Below are 15,041 nucleotides of genomic sequence, written 5' to 3'. Positions count from 1 at the left end.
TCTACACATTTTCCAAACTCTTTAAAGTCTTCAGGATAAGCTTACATTAAATTAATCACAGCTTTGCTTATATCAGTACGTGACAGATTAGTTTAAGCTGATAAAAAAACTTGTACAGCTTTTTATAAACCTGTGGCATCCATTAAGAATTGTTGCTTGAAAATTTCCTTCTTTGCAAATCTCAAGTCACCTTAACATTCCAATATTTTCTGTATTCTCTTTACTTCACTACACATTATCTCCCTCCTACTTCTAACACTAACCTAACCTAACACTAACCTAACACTAACCTAACCTAACCCAAACCTACCCTAACCAAACCCTAACCAAACCTCACCAGGGCCTCAGTTGAAGATGAGGGCACGTTATTCTCATCACACCAGTTCTCAATAGCGAGACGGAGTTCAGTCGACTCTAACGGCTGACCAATCCACACGCTGTTAACACCTCTGCGACCTTCATCATATTCTACATCCAATCCTGAGGGAAAACATGAATTGTTTATACACTATACACTATAAAATACAATATACACACACACTATACACTATAAAACACAATATACACACACTATACACTATAAAATACAATACACACACACACTATACACTATAAAATAGAATATACACACACACTATACACTATAAAACACAATATACACACACTATACACTATAAAATACAATACACACACACACTATACACTATAAAATAGAATATACACACACACTATACACTATAAAATACAATATACACACACACTATACACTATAAAATACAATATACACACACACTATACACTATAAAATACAATATACACACACACTATACACTATAAAATACAATATACACACACACTATACATTATAAAATACAATACACACACACACTATACATTATAAAATACAACATACACACACACTATACACTATAAAATAGAATATACACACACACTATACATTATAAAATACAACATACACACACACTATACATTATAAAATACAATACACACACACTATACATTATAAAATACAACATACACACATAATACTGTATACACTATAAAATAGAATATACACACACACTATACATTATAAAATACAACATACACACACACTATACACTATAAAATAGAATATACACACACACATACATTATAAACTCCCAACACACCCTACACCCCCTCCCTACACCCTCCCTCACCCTCCACACACCCCTACACCTAACACACTACACCCTCCGACACATCCCTACACCCCCCAACACATCCCCACACACCCCCCACACCCTCCCCCACACCCCACACCCACACACCCCACACGACACATCCCCACACCCTCCACATCCTACACCCTCCCCACACCCACACCTCCAACACACCCCTACACCCTCCGACACATCCCTACACCCTACACACCTCCCACACACCCCCCTACACACAACACACCCTACACACCCCCCCACACCTACACCCCCACACACCCCCTCCCACACCCCTACACCCTCCCACACACCCCCCTCACACACCCCACACCCTCCAACACATCCCTACACCCTCCAACACACCCCTACACCCTCCAACACACCCTCCCACACCCTCCCACACCCCCACACCCTACACCCTCCAACACACCCCTACACCCTCCGACACATCCCCACACCCCAACACATCCCTACACCCTCCCCACACCCCTACACCCTCCACACCCCCCTCCCACACACCCCTACACCCCCCACCCCCCTACACCCTCCAACACATCCCTACACCCTCCCACACACCCCTACACCCTACACCCCCCACACCTCCAACATCCCCACCCTCCAACACACCCCACACCCTCCACACATCCTCAAAACACACCCCACCCCCACACACCCCACACCTCCAACACATCCCTACCCCCCACACACCCTAGCACATCCCCACACCCCCAACACATTCCCTACACCAGCACAACACCTCCATCACCCCAACACCCCCCTACACCCTCCAACACACACCTACACCCCCAACACATCCCTACACCCAACACATCCCCAACACCTCCAGCACATGCCCACACCCCCCAACACATCCTCTACACCCCCAACACATCCCTCCACCTCCATCACACCCCTACACCCCAACACATCCCTACACCCTCCCACACACACACCCTCCCACACACCCCTCACCCCTCCAACACATCCCCACCCTCCAACCACCCCCCCCTCACACTCCAACACACCCCCACCATCCCCACACCCCACACCCCACACCCCCCACCCTCCACACACCCCACACCTCCACACACACCCTCCACACACCTCTACACCCTCCAACACACCCTACACCCTCCAACACCCTACACCTCCAACACACCCTACACCCTCCAACACATCCCTGCACCCTCCAATCCCACACAACACACCCCTACACCCTCCAACACATCCTACACCCCCAACACACCCCACACCCACACACCCCCCAACACACCTCCCCAACACATCCCACACAACACATCCCTACACCCCCAACACACCCCACACCCTCCAACACATCCCTACACCCTCCAACACATCCCTACACCCCCAACACACCCCACACCCTCCAACACACCCCACACCCACAACACATCCCTACACCCCCAACACACCCCCACACCCTCTAACACATCCCTACACCTCCAACACACCCCAACACCTCCAACACATCCCTACACCTCCCACACACCCCTAACACATCCTGACACCCCCACACACTCCCCCAACTCCCCCAACACACCCCTACACCCCCAACACATCCCTACACCCTCCCACACACTCCTACACCCTCCCACACACCCTACACCCTCCAACACATACACACCCCCACACCCAACACACCCCCTACACCCCCAACACACACCTCCCTACACCTCCCACACACTCCCCAACACATCCCCACCCCCCATCCCTACACCCCAACTCCACATCCCCCAACACATCCCTACACCCCCCAACACATCCCTACACCCTCCAACACATCCCTACACTTACCAATAGATAATATATGCCAGAGTTCCACATCCTTCAAACAGATCCCATAAAGGTAACATTGTTTACTGTTGAAGAATAACCTTCTACCATCCTCCGTTTCTAATTGACCTACTGTGCGGTGTAGGTCAATGATCATGCCTGTTCTCTGACCTTTGACCTGTAAGTATAAGGCTGTGGTAAGTGTCTTGTATTAACTTAAGTGTATATATATATGGATTTCTAAATGATACTATGGTAAGTCAATGATCTAAGTCAATGGTTAAGTCAATGATCTAAGTCAATGGTTAAGTCAATGGTAAGTCAATGATCTAAGTCAATGATCTAAGTCAATGGTTAAGTCAATGGTTAAGTCAATGATCTAAGTCAATGGTTAAGTCAATGATCTAAGTCAATGGTTAAGTCAATGGTTAAGTCAATGATCTCAGTCAATGATCTAAGTCAATGGTTAAGTCAATGATCTAAGTCAATGGTTAAGTCAATGATCTAAGTCAATGATCTAAGTCAATGATCTAAGTCAATGATCTAAGTCAATGGTTAAGTCAATGATCTCAGTCAATGGTTAAGTCAATGGTAAGTCAATAATCTAAGTCAATGGTAAGTCAATGATCTAAGTCAATGGTAAGTCAATGATCTAAGTCAATGGTTAAGTCAATGGTAAGTCAATGGTAAGTCAATGGTAAGTCAATGGTAAGTCAATGGTAAGTCAATGATCTAAGTCAATGGTAAGTCAATGATCTCAGTCAATGGTTAAGTCAATGATCTCAGTCAATGGTTAAGTCAATGGTAAGTCAATAATCTAAGTCAATGGTAAGTCAATGATCTAAGTCAATGGTAAGTCAATGATCTAAGTCAATGGTTAAGTCAATGGTAAGTCAATGGTAAGTCAATGGTAAGTCAATGGTAAGATCAATGGTAAGTCAATGGTAAGTCAATGATCTAAGTCATTGCTAAGTCAATGGTAAGTCAATGATTTAAGTCAATGGTTAAGTCAATGGTAAGTCAATGGTAAGTCAATGGTAAGATCAATGGTAAGTCAATGTAAGTCAATGAGTCAATGGTAAGTCAATGGTAAGTCAATGATTTAAGTCAATGAGTCAATGGTAAGTCAATGGTAAGCTAAGTCAATGGTAAGTCAATGATTTAAGTCAATGGTTAAGTCAATGATCTCAGTCAATGGTTAAGTCAATGGTAAGTCAATAATATAAGTCAATGGTTAAGTCAATGGTAAGTCAATGATCTAAGTCAATGCTAAGTCAATGGTAAGTCAATGATTTAAGTCAATGGTTAAGTCAATGATCTCAGTCAATGGTTAAGTCAATGGTTAAGTCAATGATCTGAGTCAATGGTTAAGTCAATGGTAAGTCAATGATCTAAGTCAATGCTAAGTCAATGCTAAGTCAATGATTTAAGTCAATGGTTAAGTCAATGATCTCAGTCAATGGTTAAGTCAATGGTAAGTCAATAATCTAAGTCAATGGTAAGTCAATGGTAAGTCAATGATCTAAGTCAATGGTTAAGTCAATGGTAAGTCAATGGTAAGTCAATGGTAACTTCATTAACTCACAACTCTATACATTAATTATTATTCTTCAATTATAATTAATATAAAAACATCAAAAATAATTTATATATAAACTTTAATGTATATATTTACCTTAACTATAGTAAAACCTCTATATAATGAACTATGGAGAGGAAAGTCCATTATATCGAGGGTCTGTTAGATTTTTTTTTGCTTTGTTTATTTATTTTTGTTGTTTTTGTTGCTTTGTTTGTTTGTTTTTTGTATTTTTTTTTATCTTTGTCAAAATATTAACAGAGACATTAATCAATCTTACCGTCTCTATCACATCTTCTTTCTCTTCTTCTTTTAATTTCTTTCCTTCTGTCTCTGTGGATCTCTCATTCTGGGCGCTTACAGCTAGTTGGGGCAGTTCCTTCCTTTCATTATGGGCGCTTACAGCTAGTGGGGGCAGTTCCTTCCTCTCATTCTGGGCGCTTACAGCCAGCTAGTTGGGGCAGTTCCTTCCTTTCATTCTGGGTGCTTACAGCTAGTGGGGCAGTTCCTTCCTCTCATTCTAGGCGCTTACAGCTAGTTAGTCCCTTCCTCTCATTCTGGGCGCTTACAGCTAGGGGGCAGTCCCTTCCTCTCATTCTGGGCGCTTACAGCTAGTTGGGGCAGTTCCTTCCTCTCATTCTGGGCGCTTACAGCTAGTTGGGGCAGTCGGGGTTCAGTTCCTTCCTCTCATTCTGGGCGCTTACAGCTAGTGGGGGCAGTTCCTTCCTCTCATTCTGGGCGCTTACAGCTAGTTGGGGCAGTCCTTCCTCTCATTCTCGGCACTTACAGCGTCCCTTCCTCCATTCTGGGCTTTAGCTAGTTGGGGCAGATTCCTTCACTCTCATTAGGCGCCCACAGCTAGTTGGGCAGTCCCTTCCTCTCATTCTCGCTTACAGCTGGTTGCAGACAGTTCCTTCCTTCATTCTGGGCGCTTACAGCTTACAGTAGTTGGGGCAGTTCCTTCCTCTCATTCTGGGCGCTTACAGCTAGTTGGGGCAGTCCCTTCCTCTCATTCTGGGCGCTTACAGCTAGTTGGGGCAGTCCCTTCCTCTCATTCTGGGCGCTTACAGCTAGTTGGGGCAGTTCCTTCCTCTCATTCTGGGCGCTTACAGCTAGTTGGGGCAGTCCCTTCCTCTCATTCTCGGCACTTACAGCTAGTTGGAACAGTTCCTTCCTCTCATTCTGGGCGCTTACAGCTAGTGGGGGCAGTTCCTTCCTCTCATTCTCGGCGCTTACAGTTTAGTTACAGGGAGCAGTTCCTTCCTCTTAGTTCTCGGTCGGACTACTACCACCAGGGGAAGGGGACAGCGACGCCCTCCCCTCAAACACCATCGTTGGGATTTGTGGGAGAGATTCTAGAGAAGAGAAATGGGATACATCTGGTAATATCTCTTTCCCATTGCTACATTCACTCGTTTGATTACTCATTGATTGTGTGGCTGTACTTGTTACTAGTCTAGGATTTTCGGGACGGCCTGTGGTAGTAGTCGTAGTAGCTCGAAGGGAATCCCTTTGATCTCTGTTTTGGTTTCGAGGTCTTGCTCCATACACTGGCTGGGACGGATGTTGAAAGATTGTGAGCCCCGTCGTTTTTATCCATGAATGAACTCGAGCTTCGTTTTGGTTCTGGGGGAGACGTTCTTGGTCTGTGGGTTGAGTCTACTGGGTAGGAAGCAACGTTCTGGGCGGGTGTTGTCTTGTGCCTTGATGACGATGATGATAATGATGACTGGATTTTACCTTCCTGGGGGATTACTTTAGCAGATGATGATGATGATGATGATGATGATGATGATGATGATGATAATGACGAGGAGGAAGAGGAGGAAGAACCACGAAGTCCATCACAACTGCTGTAATCCTTTGAATTTGTCTTGCCTTTTCCTCTCCTTGGTGTCTTCTCTGGCAGTGAAGGCGAGGCAGAGTTGTCACGATTCTTGGCACTGGAGACACTTGTTTTCTTTGACTTAGGCACTGAAGTCCTGTTGGTAGATGGCGCAGGAACGGATTCAGCTGAAGTCCTGTTGGTAGATGGCGCAGGAACGGATTCAGCTGAAGTCCTGTTGGTAGATGGCGCAGGAACGGATTCAGCTGAAGTCCTGTTGGTAGATGGTGCAGGAACGGATTCAGCTGAAGTCCTGTTGGTAGATGGCGCAGGAACGGATTCAGCTGAAGTCCTACCGGAACATGGCGCAGGAACGGATTCAGCTGAAGTCCTACCTGAACATGGCGCAGGAACGGATTCAGCTGAAGTACTACCTGAACATGGCGCAGGAACGGATTCAGCTGAAGTACTACTGGAACATGAAGCAGGAACGGATTCAGCTGAAGTACTACCGGAACATGGCGCAGGAAGGGATTTAGCTGAAGTACTACTGGAACATGAAGCAGGAACGGATTCAGCATCGCCAACTTCACTACTCGGGGGTGAAGAGGCTGTATGTGATCCCCCTGTGGATTTTGACTTGAGTTGAGACGAAACCGTGAGTGTTTCATCAGTAAATGTCTCATCTGATTCAAGTACAGGGATGTTCACACTTGCAGATGATGTGGAAGCTGTTCTATCAGATTGATCAGTTGGGCTCGTACCCTCCTTCTCACCACTTTCATCATCTGCGACAGTTTTGGGATCTGGTTTGTCGCCGCACCACGCTAGCGATGCCCTGTGAGTAATCTCCACGCCGGCGATCTTCTGGTTCACGTATCGCTCCAACACACAGTACCAGACATCTGACCTGTATGCTTGTAGATGATCGGCCAAGTTACCGACCTGAGGTACACGCACGCCATTTATATATGTAGTTGCCTGATAAAACAAACCGTGGTACTTATTCTCTTCAATGTTAATGCTGAACTCCACTACGGCGCTGTTCTTTACCAGTTTAAGAATAGTACATGGTCTTTCTAAATATTCGAAGCGATCACCAAAAACTCTTAAATTAAAAGGAATGCTTCTTTTTGACGCCGAAACGACTCCCGAGTTGTATTTTAAAATCTTGACGGGGTTTTTCTTCCATGAGGTCATGATGTGGTCGACGGCGGCGGGTTTCTTTCCAATAAACACCACAAGCGCAGCATGGAAGACATCTAAGTTCCAGATGACCAGAGGTTTTATCAGGAAATAGACCACCCAGATGTTTTTTTTTGTGGACAGGTACTTACGAATGGAGGCAGATGGGGGTAACTTCTCTCCTTGGTTGTACATGTCCTCCTTCTGAACGATGATGAGCTGGTCGTTCACCCTCACGAGGCCCACACAGTTGTCTGCTTTCTCGAATACACAAGTCTCCTGAGTCACTTTAGTTGAGCCTTCAGGGTAGAGCTCCATAGACTCCACCTCGGATTCCTCTTCATCCACCTCTTGTATGGATGCTCTGTTGTCGTCATCAACCATACGACACCCTTGATATTTCTGGAGAAGTCTTGTGAGTTCAATATCGGCCAAGACGGGCTTCGGTACCAGTATGCTCACAGACTGGGCCTCATCTATCAGGTCCTTCAGGTTTAATTGGACTCTTTTTTGCATGAGACAAACGGTCTTTTCTTTAGTCTTGGACGCATATAACAGCTCCAACTCATTGCTTGGTTCCACGTCGTCGAAGGTCACCTTAGCCGGATCAACGTTTAAACCATCTTTGAGTTTGTGAGAGACGTACTTGTATGTCTCATTGTCATCATCACTGTCGTTGTCGCCTTTGCTCTTCGGGGGCTGGACGTCAGGAGCCGGTGGAGGTGTATTTTTTTTAGATAATTTGATCACCTTCTTGTAGTAGGTAAGGCGAGTCTTCTCACACTGAAGTACTTTGTCAATATCAGAAAATATCTCCTTTGCTACGGCTATCTCGTGCTTCTGTAGGTCAGAGATTGGCGTAGCGTCGTGCATGCGGCAGACATGAATCCCCGGCAGAGACCCGGTTGATAATGAATCGTAAGCAAATACAGCTTTAAGGCGTATGGTCTCATCCAGGAAGACCGAAGGTGAAGCCAAAGAGGAAAACACTACTGTCAGACCCTTCTTAGCCTTCATGAACTGTATGACGTCAGATATATACTTCAGTTTCAACCCAGAGATGAATATATTATCTAGATAACACCACAACTTCTTACCGGCCTTATGATCACACAGAACAGCAACATCGCCACACAGGAACTCAATCTTGGCATCTGTTACCTCAAGACCAGATTGTTGAAGAGTATGGCTGTCGTACGATGTGATTTTCCTTCCAGCTTTACAGTCTACTGCTTCTATCCCCGCTCTGTTGTAGTCCTGGCGACGAGGGACCCGGCCAGTGGTGTGGAAACAAGGATCGTTGGAGTCTGGGGTTGTCTTCCACATTCCCTCATCACTGGAGTATGTGGCTCGAGTGTCCTTCGTTTTACCTCGATCCACCAGCTGTAACGAGTCGCCGTGGGGGTCAACGATACCCGGGTCGTCCTCACAAAGAAGCAACGACGGTCTGTGTACGTCGCACTTGTGAACCGTGAGAAGCGATGGTCCTCCAGACACCCAAGCTAAGAGAGCAAAGCCTTGGACAGAATATCCCTCTAGATCCAACATCCCAATGGCAGTCTGGACGCAAAAGAAATTCAATCGATTCTTCTCGTCAATCTCCTTGATAGATCTCATTCTCTTTCCCTGGTAGAGGATGTTGGAGATATGACAAGCGATCTTCAGTTTTTCGCCGTGACACTGAAGCACTGCGTAGGTCTCGGTGAAGTGAATCAAGTGCGCTCGTTTTAAGTTCAATCTCTTGTCAAATTTGAACTTGTTGGGGAATATATGGATGTTTAAACCCTTTGTGCACTTGGCGGATTCCTTCTTCTGGTTGGCATACTGGTATACAATCCTTTTAAATGGGGTTAAATCCTCTACTGCAGTTATATCATTTATAACTTCATCTGTCTTCCTTTGGTTTACATATTTAGTATGTGATATTTCATTTTCCTCTTCTATTTCATCAAGATTCTTCACATCTGCTTCACCACCATCATCAGAGAGTTCTTCATCATCGCTGTAGTCACTATCCTCACCTTCAGTCAGGGCGAAGGCTTTCATGGTCACGAGGAGAATCAATTTATTTCGACTCATGATGCGAATTTTCCTATCGATGGTGTATCCGCCTCTCCTTACACTGGGTATATGAGTGACCAAGACATGTAGACACGAATGATTGTTTTCTTTATGGTAGATTACGATGTTTACCTCTCTGTCCTTCATGTAAACAAAATCATTATCGTAGAGAAAAACGTTCGAAGCGCCACCGTCTTTACCGTTCAGTCGTATAATCTTTTGTTTGGGGTCGAGTAACATGATTTTCTGATTGAGTAGTATGTGGTTATTGGGGTACCTGCCTTGTACCCAACCATACAGGAAATTGGGTTGTGCGTCTTTTCTTGGGGTCTGGTTTAGGGAGTTGACGACGAAGAAACAGTTCCCCGAGAGAGGTCGTGAGTGGTCCAGCAGTCTGCCCTTGGCTATGGCTGCGAGCTTGATCTGTTTGTCGTGCCCGTAGACAAACGATAGCGTGTCGTTGTCTTTAGGGGATATCTTGCCTCCAACTACCGAGTATTTAAAAGGAGAGGAAGTCTTTAGCGTTCGGGTAATCGTCTCGTTCGCGTTTGGTATCGAATCAGGAGTCAAGTTGTTGTTTGAGATGTCGTGTACCAAGGCGTAGTTATCATCCACAATGGCCTTGGTTTTAGATTCATGGTGTTTACCGTACAGTATAGTTTTGAGTAGGTCATCGGCTGTGGTCGATTTCTTTTCCTGTTTAATGGGTGTCAGCTCGTTGTTCTTGAGCGAAGATACCACATACGAAATGAACGAGTCGAGGGAATTGTCCGGCCTTACCCGGCGTTCAATCACTGGGATCAAATCCTTAACTATAACACTCCACTTACTGGGCTCACAGTCAGGACTCTTCATTACGTCAGAAAACCCCACTGCTTGAGCCATAGGTTGATCTCCCCTTAAGTTCTTCAGGCAATCTACTTCACCTGGTGTAAGACTCAGTAAATGAACCTCATCTTCCACGACAATCATCATGACAGAATACTCGTCTGTACATTCGAAACAGGAGTCAACACCCAGGTATATACAAGTCTCGCTCATTTTGGGGCTGAAAGAGAATTTTTTCCTGTTTTCATAAACTTCAGATACCTGCAACGTGTGCGGCATGATTGAAGGCGAGGGTTTAACTCCCGTCCACACACACAAGGCTATGTACCGAGGTTTTCCCTCTGAAGTTCCTGGCACTACGGTACACACCCTCCCATGCACTTCAAATGATGGATCCTTGAGAGGCAATTCCGCAAGTTCGTCTTTGCTGGCCCGCCTCCCGTCGATGAAGAAATTGCTTAACTGCATGACTGAAGTAACCTGCCTTCCCTGGATTTCAACATTGGCGACGCCTAAACTGCTATTAAGTCTTAAATTGGTGAGGCGATAGTCGTCCGAGCCGGTGCAGATAACATCGTCTTTACCAATGGGGATCATTTTTCCAGGCTTACAGTCTACCCATATGATCAACGCCTCGTACTGTCCGCGGTGATTCACGGCGTCGAAACTCACTGTCGTCCCATCGGCTACATACTGAAGAGGCACCGGTCTACCCTCTATCCACACAACATTACAGGACAAGTAAATATCCCCTATAACCATTCCCTCGACCGTGACCAACATGGTGACATTCAGGAGAGATGCACATATGTAACGTGTCTTGTTTGCCGTACATAACACCCCCTTGTGTTCGTACATTGAGTCTTCATGATTACAACAAAAGTACGGACACTTACAAGGAGTCTCAGTCTTATAAGTATTAATCTGAGTTGTTTTATTTTCCATGTTACTTTGACATGTGTTTTTCACCTCAAGCAAAATATCTGTTTGAGTTTCCATTGAGTTTTTCTTTAATGGTTTACGTTCATTCCAACAAGCTGGAGAAGTCTTAAAGCTTTCAATTTCCAAACGTTTGTCCTCAGCTAAAGCTTTGGTCCGAAACTTCCTTTTGTTTCCTTTACCCTTCGAGTCATCACCTGTCAAACACCCACTTTCACCTACAGTAATTGACCCTGTAGATTCTTCCTGTAGTACTGTAGCTGAAGATTCTGTAGTACTTGTTTCTGTAGATTCTTCCTGATCTTCTATAGTACTTGTTTCTGTAGATTCTTCCTGTTCCTCTGTAGCTGAAGATTCTGTAGATTCTTCCTGTTCCTCTGTAGTACTTGTTTCTGTAGAATCTTCCTGTAGTACTGCAGCTAAAGATTCTGTAGTACTTGTTTCTGTAGATTCTTCCTGTTCCTTTGCAGCTGAAGATTCTGTAGATTCTTCCTGTTCCTCTGTAGTACTTGTTTCTGTAGAATCTTCCTGTAGTACTGCAGCTAAAGATTCTGTAGTACTTGTTTCTGTAGATTCTTCCTGTTCCTTTGCAGCTGAAGATTCTGTAGATTCTTCTTGTTCCTCTGTAGTACTTGTTTCTGTAGATTCTTCCTGTTCCTCTGTAGTACTTGTTTCTGTAGATTCTTCCTGTTCCTCTGTAGTACTTGTTTCTGTAGACTCTTCCTGTAGTACTGTAGCTGAAGATTCTGTAGTACTTGTTTCTGTAGATTCTTCCTGTTCCTCTGTAGTACTTGTTTCTGTAGACTCTTCCTGTAGTACTGCAACTGAAGATTCTGTAGTAGTTCTTTCTGTAGAATCTTCCTGTAGTACTGTAGCTGAAGATACTGTAGATTCTTCCTGTAGTACTGTAGCTGAAGATTCTGTAGTACTTGTTTCTGTAGATTCTTGCTGTTCCTCTGTAGTATTTGTTTCTGTAGAATCTTCCTGTAGTACTGTAGCTGAAGATTCTGTAGTATTTGTTTCTATAGATTCTTCCTGTAGTACTGTAGCTGAAGATTCTGTAGTACATGTTTCTGTAAATTCTTGCTGTTCCTCTGTAGTATTTGTTTCTGTAGAATCTTCCTGTAGTACTGTAGCTGAAGATTCTGTAGTATTTGTTTCTATAGATTCTTCCTGTAGTACTGTAGCTGAAGATTCTGTAGTATTCGTTTCTGTAGATTCTTCCTGTAGTACTGCAGCTAAAGGTTCTGTAGTGCTTATTTCTGTAGATTCTTCCTGTTCTTCTGTAGCTGAAGATTCTGTAGGTTCTTCCTGTTCCTCTGTAGTACTTGTTTCTGTAGAATTCTCCTGTAGTACTGTAGCTGAAGGTTCTGTAGTACTTGTTTCTGTAGAATCTTCCTGTAGTACTGTAGCTGAAGATTCTGTAGTATTTGTTTCTGTAGATTCTTCCTGTTGTACTGTAGCTGAAGATTCTGTAGTACTTGTTTCTGTAGATTCTTGCTGTTCCTCTGTAGTATTTGTTTCTGTAGAATCTTCCTGTAGTACTGTAGCTGAAGATTCTGTAGTACTTGTTTCTGTAGAATCCTCCTGTAGTACTGTAATTGAAGATTCTGTAGTATTTGCTTCTGTAGATTCTTCCTGTAGTACTGTAGCTGAAGATTCTGCAGTACTTGTTTTTGTAGAATCTTCCTGTAGTACTGTAGCTGAAGATTCTGTAGGACTTGTTTCTGTAGACACTTCCTGTAGTACTGTAGCTGAAGATTCTGTAGTACTTGTTTCTGTAGAATCCTCCTGTAGTACTGTAATTGAAGATTCTGTAGTACTTGCTTCTGTAGAATCTTCTTGCAGTACTGTAGCTGGAAATTCTGTAGTATTTATTTCTGTAGACTCTTCCTGTAGTACTGTAGCTAAAGATTCTGTGGTACTTGTTTCTGTACACTCATCCTGTAGTACTGTAGCTGAAGATTCTGTAATACTTGTTTCTGTAGAATCTTCCTGTAGTACTGTAGCTGAAGATTCTGTATTTATTTCTGTAGACTCTTCCTGTAGTACTGTAGCTAAAGATTCTGTGGTACTTGTTTCTGTACACTCATCCTGTAGTACTGTAGCTGAAGATTCTGCAGTACTTGTTTTTGTAGAATCTTCCTGTAGTACTGTAGCTGAAGATTCTGTAGTATTTATTTCTGTAGACTCTTCCTGTAGTACTGTAGCTAAATATTCTGTGGTACTTGTTTCTGTACACTCATCCTGTAGTACTGTAGCTGAAGATTCTGTAATACTTGTTTCTGTAGAATCTTCCTGTAGTACTGTAGCTGAAGATTCTGTAGTACTTGTATCTGTAGACTCTTCGTGTAGTACTGTAGCTGAAGATTCTGTAGCACTTGTTTCTGTAGACTCTTCCTGTAGCACTGTAGCTGAAGATTCTGTGGTACTTGTTTCTGTAGATTCTTCCTGTAGTACTGTAGCTGAAGATTCTGTAGTACTTGTTTCTGTAGACTCTTCCTGTAGTACTGTAGCTGAAGATTCTGTAGTGCTTGTTTCTGTAGATTCTTCCTGTAGTACTGTAGCTGAAGATTCTGTAGTGCTTGTTTCTGTAGATTCTTCCTGTAGTACTGTAGCTGAAGATTCTGTAGTACTTGTTTCTGTAGATTCTTCCTGTAGTACTGTAGCTGAAGATTCTGTAGCACTTGTTTCTGTAGAATCTTCCTGTAGCACTGTAGCTGAAGATTCTGTGGTACTTGTTTCTGTAGATTCTTCCTGTAGTATGGTAGCTGATGACTCTGTAGTACCCCTCCCTGTAGCCTCTGTAGTCCTAAGTGAAGACACAAGGACTACACAACTCTCCTCCTCCTCCTCCTCCAGATCATGTGTAAGGCCAAGTATGTTCCCCATTGTAGAACAGTTCATTGTTGTTCTTCAATAACTCATGCCTGCCGTCAGTCCTTGAGCTGTTATGTAGTTCTCATACCTGAAAATGTAGTGATGATGTGGTTAAGTTAGGTTACCTGTAGTGATGATGGGGTTAAGTTAGGTTACCTGTAGTGATGATGTGGTTAAGTTAGGTTACCTGTAGTGATGTGGTTAAGTTAGGTTACCTGTAGTGATGATGGGGTTAAGTTAGGTTACCTGTAGTGATGATGGGGTTAAGTTAGGTTACCTGTAGTGATGATGGGGTTAAGTTAGGTTACCTGTAGTGATGATGGGGTTAAGTTAGGTTACCTGTAGTGATGATGTGGTTAAGTTAGGTTACCTGTAGTGATGATGGGGTTAAGTTAGGTTACCTGTAGTGATGATGTGGTTAAGTTAGGTTATTGTGATGATGGTTAGGTTGGTTACCTGTAGTGATGATGGGGTTAGGTTAGGTTTACTGTGAGTGATGATGTGGTTAAGTTAGGTTACCTGTAGTGATGATGGGGTTGGTTAGGTTACCTGTGGTGATGATGTGGTTAAGTTAGGTTATGTAGTGATGATGGGGTTAAGTTAGGTTACCTGTAGTGATGATGGGTTAGTTGCGTAGAGATGATGGGGTTAAGTTAGGTTACCTGTAGTGATGATGGGGTTAAGTTGAGGTTACCTGTAGTGATGATGTGGTTAAGTTGGGTTACCTTAGGTGGAGTTAGTCGAGTGA

General features: G+C 43.9%; 2 protein-coding genes across 2 annotated transcripts; both read right to left on the bottom strand.

The window, feature by feature from the left end:
- Positions 1-337: 337 nt before the first annotated feature.
- LOC121880468 lies at positions 338-5,071 on the bottom strand (the record flags this gene model as incomplete). The annotated part of the gene is given in 3 exon segments (XM_042387663.1): positions 338-480; positions 3,018-3,174; positions 4,856-5,071. Coding segments are annotated over 2 exon segments (279 nt in total), but the record flags the coding sequence as incomplete, so codon positions are not given.
- Positions 5,072-6,026: 955 nt separating this feature from the next.
- On the bottom strand, positions 6,027-14,437 carry LOC121880467. The gene has a single exon (XM_042387662.1). It carries the CDS (start codon positions 14,318-14,320, stop codon positions 6,032-6,034), a length of 8,289 nt encoding a protein of 2,762 aa, XP_042243596.1. The 5' UTR covers positions 14,321-14,437; the 3' UTR covers positions 6,027-6,031.
- Between the last annotated feature and the right edge of the window lie 604 nt (positions 14,438-15,041).

This window comes from Homarus americanus, unplaced genomic scaffold, assembly GCF_018991925.1.
Source record: "Homarus americanus isolate GMGI-L3 unplaced genomic scaffold, GMGI_Hamer_2.0 scaffold30867, whole genome shotgun sequence".
Lineage (NCBI taxonomy): Eukaryota > Metazoa > Arthropoda > Malacostraca > Decapoda > Nephropidae > Homarus > Homarus americanus.
The sequence above is the reverse complement of the archived record's forward strand: the minus strand, read 5'-3'. Positions and strand labels throughout refer to the sequence as shown.